General features: G+C 37.4%; 1 protein-coding gene across 10 annotated transcripts in view; it reads right to left on the bottom strand.

Annotated features, from left to right (window-relative positions):
* Window positions 1-22,500, bottom strand: part of sytl2a (synaptotagmin-like 2a) — a 115,979-nt gene that overhangs the window by 60,528 nt on the left and 32,951 nt on the right. For 9 of the 10 annotated variants that reach the window (XM_051926940.1, XM_051926941.1, XM_051926936.1 and 6 more), the window contains exons 2-4: window positions 7,288-7,805; window positions 5,223-5,374; window positions 107-230 (exon numbers count right to left, since the gene is read on the bottom strand). In XM_051926940.1, coding sequence (XP_051782900.1) covers window positions 107-230; window positions 5,223-5,374; window positions 7,288-7,388 — 377 coding nt within the window. In that variant the 5' untranslated portion in view covers window positions 7,389-7,805. The remainder of the gene's footprint in view (window positions 1-106; window positions 231-5,222; window positions 5,375-7,287; window positions 7,806-22,500) is intronic. The other variant, XM_051926938.1, reaches the window with a different exon arrangement.

The following is a 22,500-nucleotide window of genomic DNA, read 5'->3' as shown; positions in this document are numbered from 1 at the left end:
AAAAAGGAAAAAATAAAAAGTTATTATATGATACACTGTATGATGGGTAGCGCCGGCCAGTCTATAAATTGCAACACATTAATACATGAACAACACTGATTATTACCTTTCCAAAGGAACCTCATCCTCTGGTTGTTCAATAAGCCCTTCTAGTTCAGGAGGAAGGAACACATCCTTGTTTACAGTATTCACCCAGCTGGGTTTCTCACCTCGGCTCTGACTTAACTCATCTGTGAATTAAGAATAAAAAAAAAACGCACATTACAGTGGAAGATGACACAAGATATATTAAAACCTAACAGACCAAACATCAATTGATACAAATTGTACTAAAGCACATTTCACATTCTTCATTTGGCTTCTGGGACCAATACACTGATAGATATGAAAAATGAGTTCCGGTTTGGGGGATGTGTAGAGAGATTTAGGGCCGGGCTCTTCAGAGAACCTCAAGACAAATTTACTGAATTCTAACTTCAGACTTTAATGGAATGCCTCACATCTCAAAAAAGGCTACATTTTAATTCCACCAGACAAAGATATCATATCGTTGGCTCTGAGACTTAGAAAATGAGATTTGTTTGTCACTATTTCAACCCACAGAACTACGGCTGGTGGCGAGCTACACAACCTTGAGTATTCTATGTATTGTACTTCACACTTAGTGCAAATTGCTTTCACACACAAAAGCATACCCCTACATGGTGAGTTGCAGACTGCTATGACTGAGTCACTGAGATTGTCGCAGTACAAAACAAGCAGTCATGGGAGCATAACAAAACCTGATACAACTTACTAAGATTATGCAAATGAACAGAACTGAAAATTGGAATTGGAAAGGTTGTGTAGTGTGAAGGGGGCTTTAACTAAAGCTCACAACTAATAAACTCATTAACAAATGTTACTTTGGATTTTTCTCAGGGCGTGGCCCTGCCTGAGCTCACTGAGCAAGAATCTTCCCTTATAGTTCACCCTCTTTTAGTGACTGAACTAGAGAAGTGTTGTACTCTGAGTAACAGTAATGGCAAAGTCCTGTAGGTTTTTCTTTTATGTGTTAATCCACATTTTGTAATCAGTTATCTAGCCCACCCTTCCAGATGTTAAACACTGAAGCATCTCCACAAAATTAATTTAGCAATGATCTCACTTATTTTAAAAAGAGAGGTAGTTGCCCTCTGATTGTTTAAACTACCACCATATTTGTTTTTAGAAAACTCTGATGCAAAGCTGCTGGCAAAACCACTTGCCCGGGATTTAAACTTCTCATCCACAAATTAAATCGGCCTGATCCAAAATTTGTTAATATACCATGCTATGAAAAACATCCACCATCTTTACTGCCTCTAACCATCCTTCTTTCCAGCTTTACTCTCTAACTACTATCTTCATTAGATACATATTTGACCATTTACACTGGGTATTTCTTGGGTTGGTTCTAGATTTGATGGGGTTTGGAGATGTAATTCATTAATACATTCAACACTCTTCATTCTTCTTCAGCAATTATACTTACCATAATTATTACTTATATCACTTATAATTTAAATATCTTTTAACCTTTTTGCATTAATAAATGTGACAGATAAGGCTATCCTTTATTCCCTTTAACCATTCTCTTGATCCTCTAAACACTGCCTAATTTTGCAAAGTTTAAAAAAACGGTTTTCCTCTTCTCTTCACATCATCTCAATATTGTATCAGAACATTAGAACAATTGTGACAAGAACCGAACCAACAAGATTGCAGATTCTATTACATTAGATTCTCCAAAATAACACCAAATCTAGATCTTAAGTTCCCTAAAGTCTTACTTTCCACCACACTATTTTGTAATTTATTCCATGGCTGGTTGTGTGAAAAATTTTAACAATTGAAATTTACCCTTAAAATATTTCCAACTGAAACCCTGTGCTCTTGTTGAAGAATTTATTTTAAAGTAACTGCTTGTATTAACTACACCTTCCCTTCACAATTTTAAACACTTCAATCATTACACCTCTTAATCTCTGTTAATCATATATACTGTTACCTACTTTAAAAGTTTGTCAGCACTATACTTCCTGTTCTCTGATCCTTCTATCCTGTTTTCTCAAGAAGTCTAAAAGACCCTCCATTAAGCATAATGTTTGACAGGTGGGGTCCTTGGCAGATTTAGAATTAAACTATTGTGCATGCAGTATATACTGTATATTGGTCTGACCTTCTTGCTAACCTTCTCTGATGGCTCTTCACTGAACCTAATGTTTCTCTCTGTTCTCCTTCACTAGTAGAAAAAAAATGATTGATAGCTATACACATGTACACCCCATAGCCATTAAAGATCATGTAGTATTTTTTTTTTTTTGAAGTGTGCCATTTTTGAAACTCAAAAGAAAATAAAAATAACTAAGAAAACGAAGAACAAGTCACAAAAAGCACTATTTTTAATTTCATACATTGAATGAGCCCTAAAAACCACAAATGCTTTATGGCCCTTGGATAGCTATAGAGCAGTACACCAACACTCCCCAACACACATGCGCACACACACACAAATATTAGATATAATAAACAACAATAAAAAGAGAATCCATAAAAGTTCTCTTTGTTCAAACACAAAACAAAGCTGTATTCCTGCAATTTCCTTTAAGATTAATAAAACTTCTACCTAGAGATCTATCTATTCCACATTGGTTGTAACAAATAACGAAGCAAGTGGGTCTATTTTAAAAACCATGAACATTACATGTATAAAACCAAGCAACTCCTTAGAAGACACTATTTTAAATCATCGAGTATCAATTTTTTTCTGTAAATATCACAATTCCTGAACACCTCTCTTTTAAAAAGCACCACTCATTCTATGTAAAACAATTTTATATGTATGCACTATGAATTTAAAAAAGTGTATAATGCATTTAATTGTGAACTTTCTTACAATGCCTTGAATCTACAGTCAGGGAGGAGCACTATAGAAAAATAAAATTAATAGAATAAATCCACCAAGTGCTCTTCTGAAAAACCAGATAGTTGAAATGCCTCCTTTTTAATATTTTAAGTATTAAATGAGTCCTTAAAACACTCTTTTCAAAAAATGCTCACTCTAGCCACTGGTAGGTAGATAAGGCCCACATGATGCATTTTAAAATGTTCTATTAAAACACTATATACACCAGTGGCCAAATTCTATATAAAATGCCAAGCATCTCTTCTATAAAAAAAATTCATATATAATTTCAGTCACGCTCTGAAATTCTCATGTCTTGAAGACAAAGTACTTCTAGGAATGACTTTTTTTCGACATGTGGCAATGCAACATTGTACCATCACCAACATGAGCCATTTTTATATGAAGTTCTTATTCATGTTTACTTTGTCTACTGGAGTAATTTGTTTGTTTTTATGCACGAGTCCAGTACTGACTGTCACTTGGTACTGTTACTGAAAAGCTAGAACCATTATGTTTTTGGAACATTTGTATTGACTGGATTCTGAAAATATTGGCTCTTTTGACATTCCTGAACACAACACATCTCAGCTTTCATTAAGAAGATTAAATAATGATGCCTTTATGTTCTTAAGCTAATGTCTGTACCCGCGATTATCAACCCCTACAGATAAACACTAGAAACCATTATCACTGGCTTGTTAACATTATGGTACTGAACCTACTCAGCTCAGAATCACAAAGCACTGCAAAGGATGGTAAAGTTGACAAAGAAAATTAAAGACACACAGCTTCCTTCTGCTCATTGTATATATGACAAATGCTGCATAAGAAAAGTAATCTGTAGTATTAAAAATCTCAGCCATTAAACACTGTGACTTCTAGAACCTGTTCCAGTAGATTCAATGTTTATCCACAGGTCATAAAGTTAGTTAACATTATAGCTACCTATGCTATCAAAAACATATTTGCCTCTTGTATATAAAGTATATTGTCTATGTAAGTGCATTCAAGGTATGATGTATTCACTGGGTTTGCTCTTTTATTGTGAAACTTACATTACTGATAATTGTTTGCGAGTGACATGCAAGTAAGAATTTCACTGTACTACGTACACAATAGTAATCTTGAACTGAAATTAATTTTTGCTTTGTGCCCTCCTCCACCATAACCTATTGTCTATGGGGAAGGAGTGAAAGCTTTAGAGTCGTGAAAAATTTCAAACTCCAGTTTTCGACAGATCATAACATTTTAGTAGCCCCGAAAACATTGATATCTTGATGATTGGTGTGTGGCTGGATGGAAAAATACCAAACTCAAAAGTTAAGTCTGTTATGAGAGGACTTTTTTTTTTTTTTTTTTTTGAGCCAAATCATGCAAAAAAACGAGACATTAGTCTAGAGCAGGGGTGCCCAATGCATTGATAGCGATTGACTGGTAGATCAGAAAGGTAATGCAGGTAGATTGCGTTGTATTCAAAAAAAATTTTTTTTTTTTTTTTTTAAGCTTTAGTCTATCATATATTCTTCCTATGGCATTTGCCACTTGACTGACATACAGGGCGGCCAGTCTGAGATCTCTTTTCTTCTAACACACTGGTTATCCCGCACACACGATCAAACACGCAAGCTACTGCAAAACTCCAGCTGTGATCTAGTTAGCCTTCCAATTTATATCGAGTAAAGAAGGGATTTAAAAAAAAAATTGCTTGGGGAGGGTATGAGCTGGATGTGGAATTGGAAGGGGTTTTTTTTTTTTCTCACAAGGTCACAATCGAAGTGCGTTTGTCTGATCTGTCAATCTATTATTGCTATTCCAAAGAAGGAAAATGTGGAAAAACACTTTCGAACTGTTCATAAAAACTATGGAACTGACTTCCTTCTGGTGGTTGAAAAGCATTGACATACAGCACTAAAAAGCGACTATGGCTGTACCAAACATTTCCAAATACAGTTCAAATAGCACGTAATGAAAATTGCTACAGGTTACAAAGAAAAACTGAGATCAAACAACATATTTCTGTTAATATTGTAATTACTATTATTACAGAAACACATACCTTTACTATGCATACAAGACAATATATTCTTTTCACTACAGTACCAAAACCTAAGTATACTTTATATCATTTTAATCTGCATTAATTGTGCATACATTTTTTATAAAAACTAATTCTGTTTAATATTCTCAGAATTGTAGTAAGCTTTTATAGCATTTTAAGTAAGCAATTAAAAGTTGTTTTAAATGATATGAAATAAAACTAGAGCTATTCAAAGTCTATAAAATCAGAACTTACAAAGAGTCACAGGTTTTTTTCTTCTCATGGATGCTCGAATGATATCTGAACCATGTATTTTGTCTCTGTGTCTCTTTGACTTGGCTTCATAAAACCACTCCCCTGTCATATACTTCAGTTTGTTGCCATCTTTCTCAGTCTTCTGTAATTTTCTGTAACAAAAAGTAAATAAAACAATTACAGTCATTTGGTTATTAAACACAAACCCTAGCTTATCATAATTTATATAAAAACACGCTTTATGTAGAGTCTAAAGATTAAGCATGATGTAGTCAATTTAGACAAATAAAATACAACAAATAAATGTATTTTCCACCAGTCAAGACAAATTTATTGTCATGTGTACATAGAAAAATATTTTGTACTTGTGTGTCTCCTCAGAACAGGGGAAAACCACATTAATAAATAAATCCATATATCTATATACAGTATACATATATACTGAGGAACATAAGTATTTGAACACCCTGCGATTTTGCAAGTTCTCCCACTTAGAAATCATGGAGGGGTCTGAAATTCACATTGTAGGTGCATTCCCACTGAGAGAGACAATGTAAAAAAAAAATTCAGGAAATCACATTGTATGATTTGTACAGAATTTATTTGTATTGCACTGCTGCACATAAGTATTTGAACACCTGACAATCAGCAAGAATTCTTGCTCTCAAAGACCTGTTACTCTGCCTTTAAGAAGTCCACCTCTACTCCACTTAGTAATCTTAATTTGTAGCACCTGTCTGAGCTCTTTAAAGACACCTATCCACCCCACAATCAGTCAGACTCCAACTACTACCATAGGCAAGACCACAGAGCTGTCACAAGACACCAGAGACAAAATTGTGGACTTCCACAAGGCTGGAAAGGGCTACGGGGCAATTGCCAAGCAGCTTGGTGAAAATAGATCAACTGTTGGAGCAATTGTCAGAAAATGGAAGAGGCGACTGTCAGTCTCCCTCAGACTGGGGCTCCATGCAAGATCTCACCTCGATGGGGTATCAGAGATGATAAGAAAGGTGAGGAATCAGCCCAGAACTACACGGGAGGAGCTGGTCAATGACATGAAGAGAGCTGGGACCACAGTTTCAAAGGTCACTGTCAGTAGAACACTATGCCGTCATGGTTTCAAATCACGCATTGCACAGAAGGTTCCCCTGCTCAAATCATCACATGTCCAAGCCCGTCTGAAGTTTGCCAATGACCATCTGGATGATCCAGAGGAGGCATGGGAGAAAGTCATGTGGTCAGATGAGACCAAAATAGAACTTTTTACTTGAAGAGCACATTTACATACACATGTACATGCTTGCCCATAGTATATCATTTTAGAGACACTAGATTTGTTAAGTGCATGTCTTGAACTAGAGTACTCTGAGGATGCTCAACACTAGAAGTGTATACAAACTCCTCACAGAAAACACTTTGGCTTAGAATCTAAGCACTGCGATGCAACAACAACTGTACCAAATTACTACCTTACATCAATGGAACCATTGTTAAAAGCTGTGAAAAAACAAACTTTCTGAGGCACTTTGGACAAGACACCATGCAGGCAAATACAAACTAATACCTTCCTACCTATATTCTCCATTTAAAAGGTATTAAACAAAGAAACACAATTAAACTACATTGTACTATATACTCCATATTATTTTTTATCCACATAAAAAAAAGATGATTATACTGCACTGTGTCTATGCTCCACAAATATTCAAATAACTATTTCATGTAACAAAAAGTATAAAACTGAAATGAATCAGCATAAAGGAAAAAACAAATTTGTTGCATTCTAATTCATTTCATGTGATGTTGTTACATGTGAGCTTCCATTATAAAATCAAGATGAATTTATTTTTCTCATTGTTTATTCAAAGCATTTGCTAAACCAGACCTAGAGTATATAATCATTTCTTGTGCATGGCACCATAAAGTATGTACATTTATCTTATACATAACTAACTAATATTTCATTTTGCTACACACATTCTAGAACCTTTTTTAGGTTAAGCTACATAACTGACTTTCACTAATACCATTCAGAAAATTAAAAAGCTCAGGATCAACTTACTGCACTCGATCATCTTCTGACTTCTTCAAGTCTGAATCTCTCTTCAACACCTTCATTATCATCTCCTGTTCCTCTTCTGTTAAATAACTTAGGTCAATCATCTTGCTGATTTTTCCTTCACTAACCCCAACAGATGAAAAAAAAAATATATATATAATAAACCGCTTTCAAAATAATTAGTGCAGTGCCTTCAATCTGGCAGTGAATGTTGAAATAGGCAATGCTAGAAAGATCCAAAGAAATGTTTTCATTTGTATGCTGCTGCTATCTTGTTCCTAGGTAGCCAAATCATTAGTATTTTTCCAGTTTATTGTGATGAACATGTGCACATCTACTTAGTTGTACTAAATTTGTATAACATGGCAGCCTTTGCAGAGGTTGATTTCTTATTTTTCACATTTAATTATGGCTTCTGGTCTTTTCATCCTATGGGTCACATGATCTTATTAGATGTTTGTTTCGCTGGACTATTTCATCTTTTCATCTTCTGATGGTGACAAAGCAGCAGTAAACAGTACCTAATAAAAAAAAAAAAAAAAAAAAAGGATTAATTACAATGCTTATATTACTTTTACCAAAGCTAGTAGATTCATCAGACCAGAACAACTTCTTCCATTGCTCCATGGTCATGTGCCTATTGTAGACGTTTTTGGCAGTGGACATGGCTTAGCAAAGACAAACTGATCAGTCTGCAGCTATGTCACCCCATACCCAGCAAACACTGTATATTCTGACATCATTCTGTCATGGCCAGCATTAAGGTTTCCAGCAGCTTGTGCTACAGTAGCTATTCTGTGGGATCAGATCAGACAGCCTAATTCTTCGTTCACCACACACTCGCCAGTTCAGTGATTGTCCATCCCTGGACACTTTTTGTATGCAATAAACACTGTCTACTGGGAACTAGCCACACACCTGCTATTTTGGACATGCTGTGACCCAGTTATCTAGCTACTCATATGTTTGCTCATTTTTCCTGCTTCCAACATATCACTTTTAAGAACTAACTGTTCACTTGCAGCCTAGTAAATCCCACCCCTTGACAGGTGCCTAATTCTGAATTTCCCTATGGCATTAATAAAGTTTATCTAATCTAATATATCCCATCCTTTGACATGCACCATTGTAATGAGATAATCAATGTTATTCACCTCACCTGTCAGTGGCTGTAATGTTGTGGCTGATCAAAAGTACTTTTACATTATGTATAGAAAATTGAATTTATTTGAATCTGACTTAATTTCCCGTCACGTTTGACTGATTTTACAATATGTTGCAGTTCACCTAATTTAGTGTAGGTGTAGGTACCATTTTTGAGGTGGCTGTTGTTTTAAATATCCTTTAAAACTTAAAATAGAGATTATTTTCTGGCTTGAGACAAAGACATAAAGAGGACTAAATTGAACCTAACCCTACATGGAGAGGTAAGGTGCCATAAATACACAAGTGTACAGAGTTGAAGGGACTAGCATGAAATTGTTACTTTGTAATGTTTCAGAAAGCCCCAAATAATTGTACTAAAGAAGGCCCTAATAATTTCTAGTGGGGATACACCTTGTAGTAATCTGCATATATCATTAATTGTAGCATTTGGACTATTCATCCTTGATCTGGCATGTCTATAGTATAACACTGTAATGTACCAAGAACATATCCTGCCGTTTCTTCCTTGGGTGCCTGGCTAGAATGTTAATTTGGTGCACAGGTTAAATACATCAGCTTTTTTAGAAATGTGAGCCTTTTGTGAACTGTAAATGTTCTGAAGTTGTCAACATATACTGGCCAGCTTGCTGCCATCTTAAAGCAGATGTTTTAGTAAAAATAACAATTACACTAAACTGCATTGCAATACACTCTGCAATACATTGAACTACTGTAAAAGCAAGGTGCCATTGTAACAATATAATCAATGTTATTCACTTCACGTATCGGTGGTTTAAAAGTAGCAACTAATTGGTGTACGTAAGTGGTACTGATGTATTCTCATGAAGAACGAGGGGAATTGAGAACCTTCTCATTAGAAATTCAAGCATCACTATCTAATGTAATGAATTATTATTATTATTATTATTACAGTAGGACTGACATTTTTCCCTTGGGGTTGGCAGCACTGCGATCAAGGTTTGTCAACAGCAAACAAACAGCACTTGGTAACCATTGAACTGTGCATCTTCATTGAATTTTACCAAACTTTCTTTTCCCATTTCACAAAGTGATCACCTTTCTTTGATCCTGTCTAGGATACCATCCCATCTTCAGCCATCCATCCACCCCATTAGCTATTGGTGCTATTCGTGTGGACCATCAGTCATTTCATGTGTATCCTTCATTTGTATAAAACATGCTCTCAGTACAGCAAAGACCTCATAAGTTGGCATAATATTAATAAATATTGAGAGGAGAGGGGAAAAAAAACACAAACACTGGTCAGCTAATATTCTTTTTCAGTAACACCACCAAATTTTAATAAAATTAATTTACTCCTAAGTATTGATATATCGAAATGTCCTTTCTTGGCAGATACTCAGATACACCATCATGCCAAGATTCAGCTATTTACCTATTGTTTTTATTCACGAGTGTGTGAGTGAGAGCATGGGTCAGTCAACTAGCATTTTATTTATATTTATTACACACATACACACTGCTCAGAAAATTAAGAGAACATTTAATCATCACAGTCTAATACAAGTCAGTTAAGCTTCAGGGATATCAATCTGTCCAGTCAAGAAGCATAAACAATTGTGAATCAACTTCACCTGCTTTATTACAAATGAAAGTTACAACAGGTGCACACTGGAGAGGCAACAGAATGACAACCCCCAAAAAGGGAATGGTTTTGCAGGTAGTGGCCAGACAATTGCTCACTGACTTTCCTAGTTTTCGGTCTGTCTAAGATATATGTGTTATCCTGAGGAACCACATTTTTATGCTGAACAAATGATTCTAGCCCAGCTTGCTCCAGAAACTCCTGCAACTTTCCATTCCTTAATGGTCTGTCTGATAGCCCACTGACTGTGAGAATAAAACTGTCAATAGCTGCTACAGTTTGAGGCAAAAATCAAAGAAGGCAGAGGACACATTTCTACAGCTCTGCTCCAGTCACAGCAGACATAAAACTGACAAAGACGACTTTATATAAACGTTTGAAACACGTTTTGAAGAATTTTAGCTGTCCAGTGATCATTTTGTAAGCAGCAGACAGGAGGCACACATTTTTGCTGCTCTGTTGCAGAAGGGGGCAATAAGTGTCCCTTCCAGTGGATAGGACAAAAGGGCAGAGTAGAGAAAAAAGTGACTCCACCATGCTTACTTATGGACAATTTTAATAAACTTTGCCAAATTCTAAAGAAGCTTTGGACAGTACTCAAATGGAAAATGCCATTTTTTCCTCATTAAAAAGAACAACACGTCCTTTTCCCACCTTGTTATAATGGGTGGATTGGAAAAATATATTGTAAGAAATCACAACATATTTTTCCCAAGAAATAGTATCTGGTAATACCCCAAATGCTGCAGTAGATGGATCAGGAGAAATTTGTGAAATTTTTTCCAGTATGGTATGAGCTTGGGACAAATGAAAAACAAGTGGCCTGATAAAACTGTTCACAATTTGGGTCTTGGCCTGGGCAGATTTATTATAACCTAAGTCAAGATAAGTATTTATGGAGTGCTGTTTTAAGCTGAATTACACCATGCTTTGCATAGAGCAGTAGTCTCCAACACGTTGCTCGTGAGCTACCAGTAGCTTGCAACCCCTTTCCAAGTAGCTCGCTAAATGGTTAATGAATCCTACATAAATTTGAAAACTTGATTAGTCAAATTGGGCGGATCTCTTTAACAGGTTTTGCTCTACATTTGGACTCTTGTCCTTTGGAATACACCTTTTTTTTTAACTTTATAAAAAATGCTTTGCTTCAGGAAACATTTTCTCATAACAAAGTAATATAAAATTTGACAGTGAAAAAAATAGCTTTAACTTAAAACATACCAAATGTATCCTTTAATAAAGGGATGAATAGCCAGTTATCAGATGAATTAGTTCAGTTTAAAACTATAAGGTTCAGGCCAGAAAAACACAGTCAGAATTAACAATAGAATAATGAACAGAAGATTTAACTCAGGGAAGTACACAGTCAGAATTAACAATAGAATAATGAACAGAAGATTTAACTCAGGGAAGTTGTTGATTTGCACTAAAGAAATGAAAGAACAATGCCTCAAACAGATTTAGATGTCAGAAAATTTTTGGTCCTTGATAAAACATTATTAAGGATTTCTTAAATATTTATCTAAGATAGTCTTTAACACATAATTGAAATCCCATGTCATCATGATCTTACAAATTTGTTCATATAAGGGATTAAAGACAGAACATGAATTTAGTTTCAATCATTTCCCAACCACCATAATACAGGCCTCTCCATATGAGAGATTACATCAGTAGTTGCAAGAATCAATATTAAAACTCTTCTATTTTTCTAGTTATTGTTGGAGTAAAATACATGGCCAACCAATCTAATTTCAGGGTACGTTGATCTTTGATATTTAAATGCATCTCCTGCAGGAAACCCATTTTTTAACTTCAGTATGTTAAGATACGGCACCACTTTTTTCCCTATTCCACTCTATTTCCTTGCTCTCCAACCACTCTACTTCTGCTAGATTTCTCTACTTTCTCTCTCTTTCTCTTCACTACCAGTACATTATCTCATTAGCCAAACCTGTCACTTTCTCAATCTGGAAGTTCTCTTTCTACAATCTTGCTTTATTAGAATTGTCAGCTGCACAGATTAATGGGGTACATACATATACTATCAGTAAATGCGAAAACACTATCTCCCTGAACAAGTCATGGTTGATAACAGACCCCTGATTTTGAATTTGACACTTTTCTATTAGATTGTTTATTTTTCAGCCAGGTGTGTGGGCCTCTGGGACCTGTTGGTGACCTGCATGTTCCATCAGTTCTAATTTAATCCTCCTTAAAGAGCTCCAGGGTGGGGAGGGTTGCAGGTGGGTACTAGTGAGGGGGTTTTCTTTAAAATGTATACATGAAAATGTGTTTTTCCTTTTTTGTTGCCTTATTATTTGGTTTTGATAGCAATAAAAAATTGATTACATAAAAAAAAAAAAAACAAGGCAAACTTGCCTCCAAACTAAGAACAAATATATTTTTCAGCCCTTGTCTTGTGTGGTATATATGCATACAGGGCCTTGAATAGCCTCTTTCAATTTGTATCAGACAATACCGAATGGTCTCATAAGGTAAGTGGTGAACCATTTCACTTTACAGGTTTTCCTTAAGAGCCCTGACATGAAAATATCTGGATAGCCAAACACCATCCTATCTGAATCTCTAACACTTTTCATTTTTTTTTTCTTTTTTTACAATACAGGATGTTAGGACATATTTCAAACAAGCTGTACATTTTAGACTCTCTCTTAATAACTGTATTCTCCATGCATACTGTGACTTTTTATTTCCTCCACAAGGTTATTATAGTTTTGCCTTTTTATATTAGTTTTTATTTCTATATTTTTTCTGACCTTACTGGGAAATTCAGTTTAGTTTTAGTTTTCCTTCGTTTATTTTTAGTTTAGTTTTATTTCACAATGACATTTGTATTTTATTTTTATATCTGTTAGTTTCAGTTTTAGTTTTAGTAATTATGGCATGGAGCTACTACGGAGTTTAGTTTTGTGTCACAATCAGACACAACTATACACTTAACAGATTTGGATACGAGTTTAAGGTTAGTAGAAGCTTACGACACTACTTAGTTTACTATCTGGTTTTGTTTTTGTCTGATAAAAACAAGCAGAATCAAAATCAGATACTGAATATGAACAGTTTTACACAATTTTATCATTTTTTAAAATATTTTCTATGTCATTTGTGCTGAACAAATCTGTGCTGACTGTTGGCACTTTTTATCTTTTTCTTTTATTGCCCAAAATGGGCCAATTTGTAATGAAATTTAGGTGAATTTTAAGGTGCGAGGGTTTTTTACTCTAAATGTCTATAGCACACAACATATCCTGCTCCAACGACAATGTGCTTACAATGAATGCCTTCAATATTTCATTCAAAAATCTCCCATACTGACTTGAATCAGTGTGCCACCTGCAGGCCTGAAAAGATATATATATATAAAAAAACAAATCAGAAAATAGGTTTTAATGAGTTCTGACAGGTGTGATCATGAAAATCACGGGGGCTTAGGAAGAAAAGGACACTTCGACTTGAATCAGTGTGCAGATCCTACTCGGCTAACATTGAGGGAAACAAAGAAAAACAAGCATGTAGTGTGAAAGTTAGGAGTGGTAAGATTTTAATGGCCAATGTATAAGAATAGTAAACCCTTTATGAGCAGAGTAAGAGCAGGAAATAGGAGTATGGACAGGCACAAAATGACAGAGAGAGCATCTGAGATTAAGAACAATATATTCATTATCTAAACCTTTTTATCCAGAGTAGGATCACAGGAAACCTGGAGCCTACCCCAGCAGGTTTGGAGGTAAGGCAGGAAAAATCCCTCGTATGCAATATGTACGATACGTCTGATGTCAAAAACAAAAAGAATGATATTTCAACTATCTATTTTGAGAGAGAAAAACATTAAAATAGGGGGACAAATAATTTAAAATATAATTCTGCTAATGGATTATTTTCACAATATCAGGCATTTGAGTTGTGAATATGAACTAAAAAAGATCAATTAATAAATATAGAATAAAAAAAAAAAAAAGCACATTAGTAGGTTTAGTTTTTCATCACTTGGCAACCTCTCTTCACCTACCTACCTTTGCTTGTATCGCTTCATTGTTAAGTGATGTTTTTAAAAGCAAAAGTGATTGGTCAGTAACAATATGTTGATCTTGCATGATGACCTAGTCAGTCTCTCGATCAGTGCCGTTTTAATTTAAAAAACCGGGAGTGGTCTCCCCCAGACTTTCTCGTGTACTCCAATATGGGGATGGATATTTGAGGAGTAAACCGCAAGACAATGATTATATTTTTATATTATGTGCATTAAAGAACCATCAACAACAAATCAAATTAATAGTATACTGAACAATTATTATAAAAGTAAAGTTGAATAAATTGGACTCTGCAGCTGCATGAATTAAAAAAAAAAAAAAAAAACGAGTATGTGTCTTCAGGTAACATACCACTTCCAGTTGATGGATTTGGCCCAAAAGTTAATACAGATCTACAATTTTGTTGTAAACAACCACATGCTGAATTTCATCCATCTATCTCGTTGCATTTTTGAGTTATCGTGTTTACACACACAGATAATTCCAAAACACTGTATTTTTGGATTTAGGGCAGTGTATAGCGAAGATTTATCAAAATCTCGAGGTCAAATTTTTTCATGATTATTCTACTTTCTCTATACTTCATATACGAGAAAGTAAAAACGATTTCTCCTGTGCAAAGCTCTCTCTGGATCAGTTCGCAGCTGAGTGTGAAGCGGCTGGGATGGGAATCAGCACCTCCAAATCCGAGACCATGGTCCTCAGCCAGAAAAGGGTGGAGCGCCCTCTCAGGGTTGGTAGCGAGATCCTGCCTCAAGTGGAGGAGTTCAAGTATCTCGGGGTCTTGTTCACGAGTGAGGGAAGAATGGAGCGTGAGATCGACAGGCAGATTGGTGCGGCGTCCACAGTGATGTGGGCTCTGCATCGGTCTGTCGTGGTTAAAAAGGAGCTGAGCCGTAAGGCAAAGCTCTCAATTTACCAGTTCATCTATGTTCCTACCCTCATCTATGGTCATGAGCTATGGGTAGTGACCGAAAGAATGAGATCGCGAATACAAGTGGCTGAAATGAGTTTCCTCCGCAGGGTGTCTGGGCTCTCCCTTAAAGATAGGGTGAGAAGCTCAGTCATCCGGGAGGGGCTCGGAGTAGAGCTGCTGCTCCTCCGCATCGAGAGCAGTCAGATGAGGTGGCTTGGGCATCTGATCAGGATGCCTCCTGGACGCCTCCCTGGTGAGGTGTTCTGGGTATGTCCAACCGAGAGGCAGCCCTGGGGAAGACCCAGGACACTCTGGAGGGACTATGTCTCCCGGCTGGCCTGGTAACGCCTCGGGATTCTCCCGGAAGAGCTAGAAGAAGTGGCCGGGGAGAGGGAAGTATGGGTATCTCTGCTCAAGCTGCTGCCCCTGCGACCCGACCTCGGATAAGCGGAAGAGGATGGATGGACGGCATTAATACTTTTAGACACCCTGTAATATCAGCTGTCTTAAATACATAATCCATATAGATATTTGCTGAAAACAATTTACAGTAGATTTTACTTCCGTTTCCTCTTTTGTCTTCTAGTCCTAGTTTAACCATATTTACTTGTTTTACTATTATCTGGGTCAACTTCCCCATGTAAATCAGACTAGCAACACAGGGAATAAAATGTGGAGATAGTGAGATCAAATCATGTTTTGCTGTCTTTTCAGGAGGGGACTGGAAGTGCATTAGAAGTGGCATGACCCAGTGTAGCAAGGCTGAAATGGAGAGGGTCCATTGTGAAAAAACCGAAGCAATGTAGTCAGATGAGCGACTGATCACTTGAGATGGATGTATTTTCCATTTAGTTCAACTAGCTAAAACGGCTGAACTGTGCACTCTGAATCCAGTAACCCAAGTTCACATTCAGCAGCTCCAATTGAGAAGATGGAACTAAGAGGAATAACATCAGAGTTAATTTATTCTCATTGCTGACACATATTAAGAGCCCAGGAGTTCCAGGGACTTAACAAAATAGAGAAAAGTCAACAACCTAATCATGTAATTTCTAGAGGATATAAAAGGAGAATGGAAATACAAATGAAAAGGGCAGCTCACCTATATGTAGTTGAAAGCACAGAACTTTGTACGGGCTGCTGTTCCAGGTTGTTAAATATTTTAAAACAGAGACTTCAGTCTAACAACCGAGTCAGAGACTCATCTCTAGAAACTACATACTGGATTGCACATTTTGGATTACAGAACAGAATTATATACATGTGGGCACCTCTCTGAAAACTGGGGAGGAAAAGTTAACATTGCTTTTCTTTATTCTGATTCTTTTCACAGATGGAAAATTAATCAGGTATGTCCCCAATGGCTATAATTGAAAATATAATCAAGGATTTCATCAATCAAATCAAAATCTTTATTGTCATTGTAGCAATGAGACATTGTACAACAAAATTTTAGGTGCAATTTTCCAGTCCAAACAAAAAAAAATAATAATAAAAAACACAATTACTCAAGTTAAAACTAAAATAAAAAGGGAATAAAATAAGTACCAAAATAGTCCATAACAGCCAAACAATGTTTTCCACTCATACATACATTATATTGCACTTGTCCCTTATCCAATGTTAACTTAGAGCTGTATTGTAAACATGAAAGTGTATTGTATTGTAAACATGAAGGTGCACTAGGTCAGATTGACCACTTAGCAGCATTCAGCATGATGATGGCTGAAGGATAGAAACTGTTTCTCAGTCTATTTGTCTTAAGTCTTTATGGATCCGAAATGTCTGGCTGAGAACCCTCAGGAAGTAGAGTCTCTTTTGGGCCTTCTTCACTACATCAGCAGTGTGTGTTCCCCAGGTCAAGTCCTCCCTAATGGTGACTCCCAAGAAGCAGAAGTCTGAGACCCTCTCCACACAGTCCCCGTTGATGAGTGGCTGGATGTTGCCTGCCTTATTCCTGAAGTCCACAATGAGCTCCTTGGTCTTGGCTATATTTGGGAGCAAGTTGTTTTTCCTACACCACGTTTCCAGCCGCTCCATCTCATCCCTGTAGGCGGACTCATCCCCCACCCAGAGTTGAGTCCTACTACCGTGGCATCGTCAGCAAACTTAACAATGGTGTTACTGTAGTGGGCAGGAATGCAATCATGGGTGCAGAGGGTATAGAGCAGGGGGCTCAGCACACAGCCCTGTGGGGAGCCAGTGCTGTGGCTAATGGGTGTGGAGAAGTAGGGGCCCACTCTAACCCTCTGAGTGTGATCACTCAGGAAGTCCTTGATCCAAAGGCAAGTGGAGTGTGGAAGTCCTATGTCTGACAGTTTGGTCACCAGTCTGTGGGGTAAGATGGTATTAAAGGCAGAGCTGAAGTCTATGAAGAGCAGCTGTGCGTAGCTCCCCTGCTGCTCCAGATGGGACAGAACAGCATGGAGAACAGTGGCCACAGCGTTCTCCGTAGACCAGTTTGCTCTGTAGGCAAACTGGTGCGGATCAAACATGGGAGGAATGAATGACATAATGTGGTTCCTGATGAGCTTCTCAAAGCACTTCATAACCACAGGGGTCAGTGCAACTGGCCTGTAGTCATTAAGACTGGTGATGGTCTGTTTCTTGGCCAGAGGCACTATGACAGAGGATTTCAGGCAAGATGACACAGTGGACTGAGACAGAGACTGGTTGAATATCCTGGTAAAGACCCCAGCTAGTTGGTCTGCACAGTCTTTCAGCACGCGTCAGGTCCAGCTGCCTTCCGTCGGTTGACAGCCAACAGCGTGCATCTCACCTCATGCTCCCCCACTGTGAAGATGGGGCTGTTGTTGGTATCTGGCTGTCTCTGGTGGATCCACTTCAAACCGGGCAAAGTAGTGGTTCAGTTCCTCAGCCAGCGATAAATCACCTCTCACAGCTTCGGGACTGGTCCTGTAGTTGGTCATATGCTGGACACCCATCCACACTTGCCTGCTGTTGTTGCTATCCAGGTGTTCCTCAATCTTCCTTTTATAGTGTGACTTGGCCTCTTGGATGCCCCTCTTTAGGCTGGCACGGGCTGTGCTGTAGAGGGCCTTGTCACCAGACCTGAAGGCAGTGTTCCTCCCTTTCAGCAGCCTCTGGACTTCCCTGGTCATCCAGGGCTTCTGATGGGGTAGACCCGGATACGTTTTATCCACTGTGACCGTGTCTGTGCAGTTCTTAATATAACACAATATGCTGTCACTAAACACTTCAAGGTCTGGGTGTTCAAAGATGTCCCAAGTTGGTCCTACTGAAACAGTCCTACAGCTGCGGAGAAGCTCCATTTGGCCAAGTTTTAACTGTCCTTGTGCTGTCAGGGGCAGTTTTCCTGAGTGGGATGTATGCCGGAATTAAAAACAGTGACGTGTGGTCAGAGTGGTCTAGGTGAGGTAGCGGTGTAGCCCTGTAGCCCTGTTTAATGTTTGTGTAGACTTTATCCAATGTGTTAGCTCCTCTGGTGGCACACTTGACGTGCTGATGGAATTTGGGGAGCACAGGTTTTAAATCTACATGGTTAAAGTCCCCAGCAACGATATACACAGCATCAGAGTGCTTGGTCAGCTGACTGCTAATACTGCGGTGTAAAAGTTCAATAGCCGAGTTTGTATTTGCGTCCGGTGCTATGTAAACAGCAGTAATCAAGACCACAGTAAACTCTCTAGGGAGATATATGGGTCTGCATCTAACAGTCACATACTCCAGGTTCGGGGAGCAGTGACTGGCTACAGTCACTGTATTTGTACACCAGTTATTATTTACGTACACACACAGCCCCCCTTCTCTGCTCTTACCGGAGTCACTGGTCCTGTCATGGCACTGTGCAGTGTAGCCTGTTAGCTGGATAGCAGAGTCCGGGATCAATGAATGAAGTCAGGGTTCCATAATCAACAGAATACAACTGTTCTTTACGATGTTATTTGTTGCCACCTGTAGCCTCAGTTCATCGATTTTGTTGACGAGAGATCTGGCACTGGTGAGAAAAACACTGGGGAGCGGTGGTTTAACAGGCTGCCTGCGTAACCTCGCTAATGTGCCAGCCCTGCAGCCTCGCTTTTGTTTTCTCTCTCTGTGCTGCCTCCGTCGCCTGCCTGCGGGGATGATAATCCACGAAGAGCCGGGACTCCTTGCTATATCTGCCGGAATGTCGTGGGAGCGGAGAAACTCTGATGACACACTCCCCTCGCTGCACATTCCGATCTTGAGAAGTTTCTGTTGGCTACAGATGTTGTCGGCTCGACAAGATGCAGGTAAAACAAGTAGTAATACTAGCACACACATACACACTAAACACTGAAACGAAGAGCACAAAGCCATTGCGTCTGTGCGCGCCACCATAGTATTCTTTAAATGTCTTTGTTGGTGACACGATTCACATCATGATGACCTTTGACAGGCTGGTCCTGAACTACAGGAGTCCTCTTGTGGTAGACCACCTGGACCCACCTAAGGCGGCCAACTCTCTTTCTCTGGAAATGAGGACATTTGGGTAGAAAAATGAGGACTTGAGGAAACCTTTCCCTATGATGCCATAATACACCTTTATACTGTCTTACTTTTTTTTTTTTTTAAATGATATAAACCTTTAATAGCAGTTTATCAAAATAATTATGGTATGATGGCCACAATCACAGTCATTGGCAAACTAATAACCAATTAAATATTTTTAATACGTTAAGCCTCTAAAATTAACAGACTTCATCCCTTCCATTCTTATTTGGTTAGCTTAACTGTCGTAAACCTGTACAAAATGCCACACACAGTAAATTCACTTCTAGGAAAATGAAAATAATTTTCTTATAATTTTCTTTTATATTTTTCCACTAAAGCTATTTTTCTGAGTAAATCTGTGTTCTTGAATAAATATGAGTGGAAATCTTTAAATTGCATGTTACTGAAATTGAATCTTGTGAGCATTAGCCCCTTAATTGAATCTGTTCTGCCCTTTTGAAAACAAGGATATTTGTTGTTCAAGTAGTCTGTGAACATGCAGTTTATTTTTGGCATAATAGGTATTCCTGAATTTATGTAAATGAAATAATTATGAAAATATTATTAAATTACTTCAAGTGACTTATTACTTGATCAGCTGATAACTAAAAAGATATTGCAATTATGACAATAATTGTGGTTTTTTTTTTTAACTGAAACTTTAATAGTTGACTCATTCATTTACAAGTATAAATCCATTTTGGAATAACGGGTGATAATATTTTACATTAAAATATCAGTAAGCAGTACTGACTCACCCTTAAATACGACGGACTATACCTAGAAGTATGAAATTTCTTGTTTAACCAAGCTGCTGAAAGAAGAATCGAAAATAAGATCTTACATAGAAAACATAAAATTGTTATTTCAATTTTAAATAAATTCACTTAGTAATGGAGAATTAGGATTACAAATAATTGAGGAAAAGAACAATATTTATAATGAACTGTCTACTCACCAAGAAGATAAAGCTGAATTCAAAAGATGAAGTGAAAAAGTTAAGTTGGACAGATATTGACTATTCTCGTCAATATCTGCGTTGTTTACTATTGGAATGGAAATGAAGATTCTGGGGAAAAAACTGTGCACACTATTTCTGCAAGTGCTGATTGGTGTATGGCTTTCAAATTTTACCAACGATAAGGATATGGAGATTTTCATATTTTATGAGCCAAAATTCTGGACATTTTCAAAATTTTATAAATTCCTCCTGGTCATTCCATTGTGCGTTAAGCATTAGGACATGTCCGGGAAAATAAGGATGGTTGGTCCTAGATCCACTGCAGTTTACCTATTGGACGAAGATTGGAGTGGACGATGCAATCATCTACCTGCTTCACAAGGCTTTTTCTCACCTAGACAAAGCTGGCAGCACTGTGAGGATTATGTTTTTTGATTTCTCCAGTGCTTCCAATACCATCCAGCCACCCTTGTTATGGGGTAAGTTCACAGATATGTAGGAGCATGAGCTTAAGGTGTCCTGTATAAAGAACTGTCAGGCAGACTGCAGCTTGTGAGACTCAATGACTGTGCCTCTGATATGCATGTCAGCAACATTGTAGCACCACAGTCCTGTCTGCTTTTCTCTTCAGTCTTCACTCCTTCCACCTCAGACAATAAATACACCACCAGTCAATGTCACCTACTGAAATTCTCAAGATAAATCTACAGTTATGGGGTGTATCAAAAAGGGGAATGAGTATTGGAATTAGGTGAGAACTTAATTTCTTGGTGCAGAAAATAATAGTCTCAAGTTAAAATCTGCCAAGGATCTGAATATTGATTTGTGGTAACAAAAAGCCTCTATATCCAGTCACAACTCAAGGAGTGGATGTAGAAGTGGTGCACTCCTACAAGTACTTGGAGGTCCATATCAGTGGCAGGCTGGACTGGTCTCATAACACAGAGGAACTATATCGGAAATGGCAGAGCTGGCTCTTTTTTCTTAGGCGTTCCTTTAATGTGGGTATTGACATCCTCTGTATATTCTACAACTTTGAAATGGCCAGTTCAATTTTCAATGAAGGTAACATTACTTCAAGAGAGGCTCACCAAATCAAGAAACTAACTAAAAGGGCAGGCTCAATTATGGGACACACTCTGGAGGTAGAAGCAAAGGAGTGAATTAAAGCAAAACTGAGTGCCATTATGAACAATGCTACACATCCTCTCCATGAGGAAGTAAAACTGAGTACTTTAAGACAACAAATTATTCAGCAGGAGTCTGTTAAGAAATGCTATTGGGGCCCATTTATATCAACAGCAATACATCTGCATAGTGCTTCACTGTGACTGTAATTGCCAAGTTAGCAGTTTTCTTTCTTTTTAAATTTTCTTCCATTTTTGCCATTCAGGTGTGTGTTCCAATCACAGAGAGCGTGTGAATATGTATTTATCTTTCTAATTATTTATTTAATGAGCTTCTGTAAAAAGGTAATTTCCCCCATGGGAACAAATAAAGTTTTATCCATCTATGCTCACACTGCAAATCGTGTGTAAAGACATTCTTTAGTGTTAGTGTCAAGTATTGTATCATAAACAACAAAATTCAGACCTCATTTCTTAATACAGGTAAATAACACTATTAAGTAATCCTTTTTTAGTATTTACCACTTCTTTAAAAAATATATTCTGATATTTGATTGCAATAAAATAAAAAGGCATCTCACTCTTTAGGTTAATTAACCATCTACAAAAAACTAAATCCAATAAACAATGTGTACCATGAAGAAAATGAAGATGTAACTTGTGTTACAACATAGCAAAGGCACATATACTTTTCTACTGTTTCCTCCTAACATTAACCTTATGTAAATGAATATTTTTCCCTTTTAAGGCAAGAAGAGAGAACACTCAATGTTATAGGTGTCCAATGTGATAAGCTTTTATTGTCTGTAGTTCAGTGTAATGCAAAGTAATTAAGTATAATTCTGATTTTTTTTTTTTTTTTTTTTAACATATTAAAAGGTGTTCCT

The sequence above is a fragment of the Erpetoichthys calabaricus genome, chromosome 4 (genome assembly GCF_900747795.2).
Source record: "Erpetoichthys calabaricus chromosome 4, fErpCal1.3, whole genome shotgun sequence".
Classification (NCBI taxonomy): Eukaryota; Metazoa; Chordata; class Cladistia; order Polypteriformes; family Polypteridae; genus Erpetoichthys; species Erpetoichthys calabaricus.
Note: the sequence above shows the minus strand (reverse complement) of the source record. Positions and strands in the feature narration are given on the sequence as shown.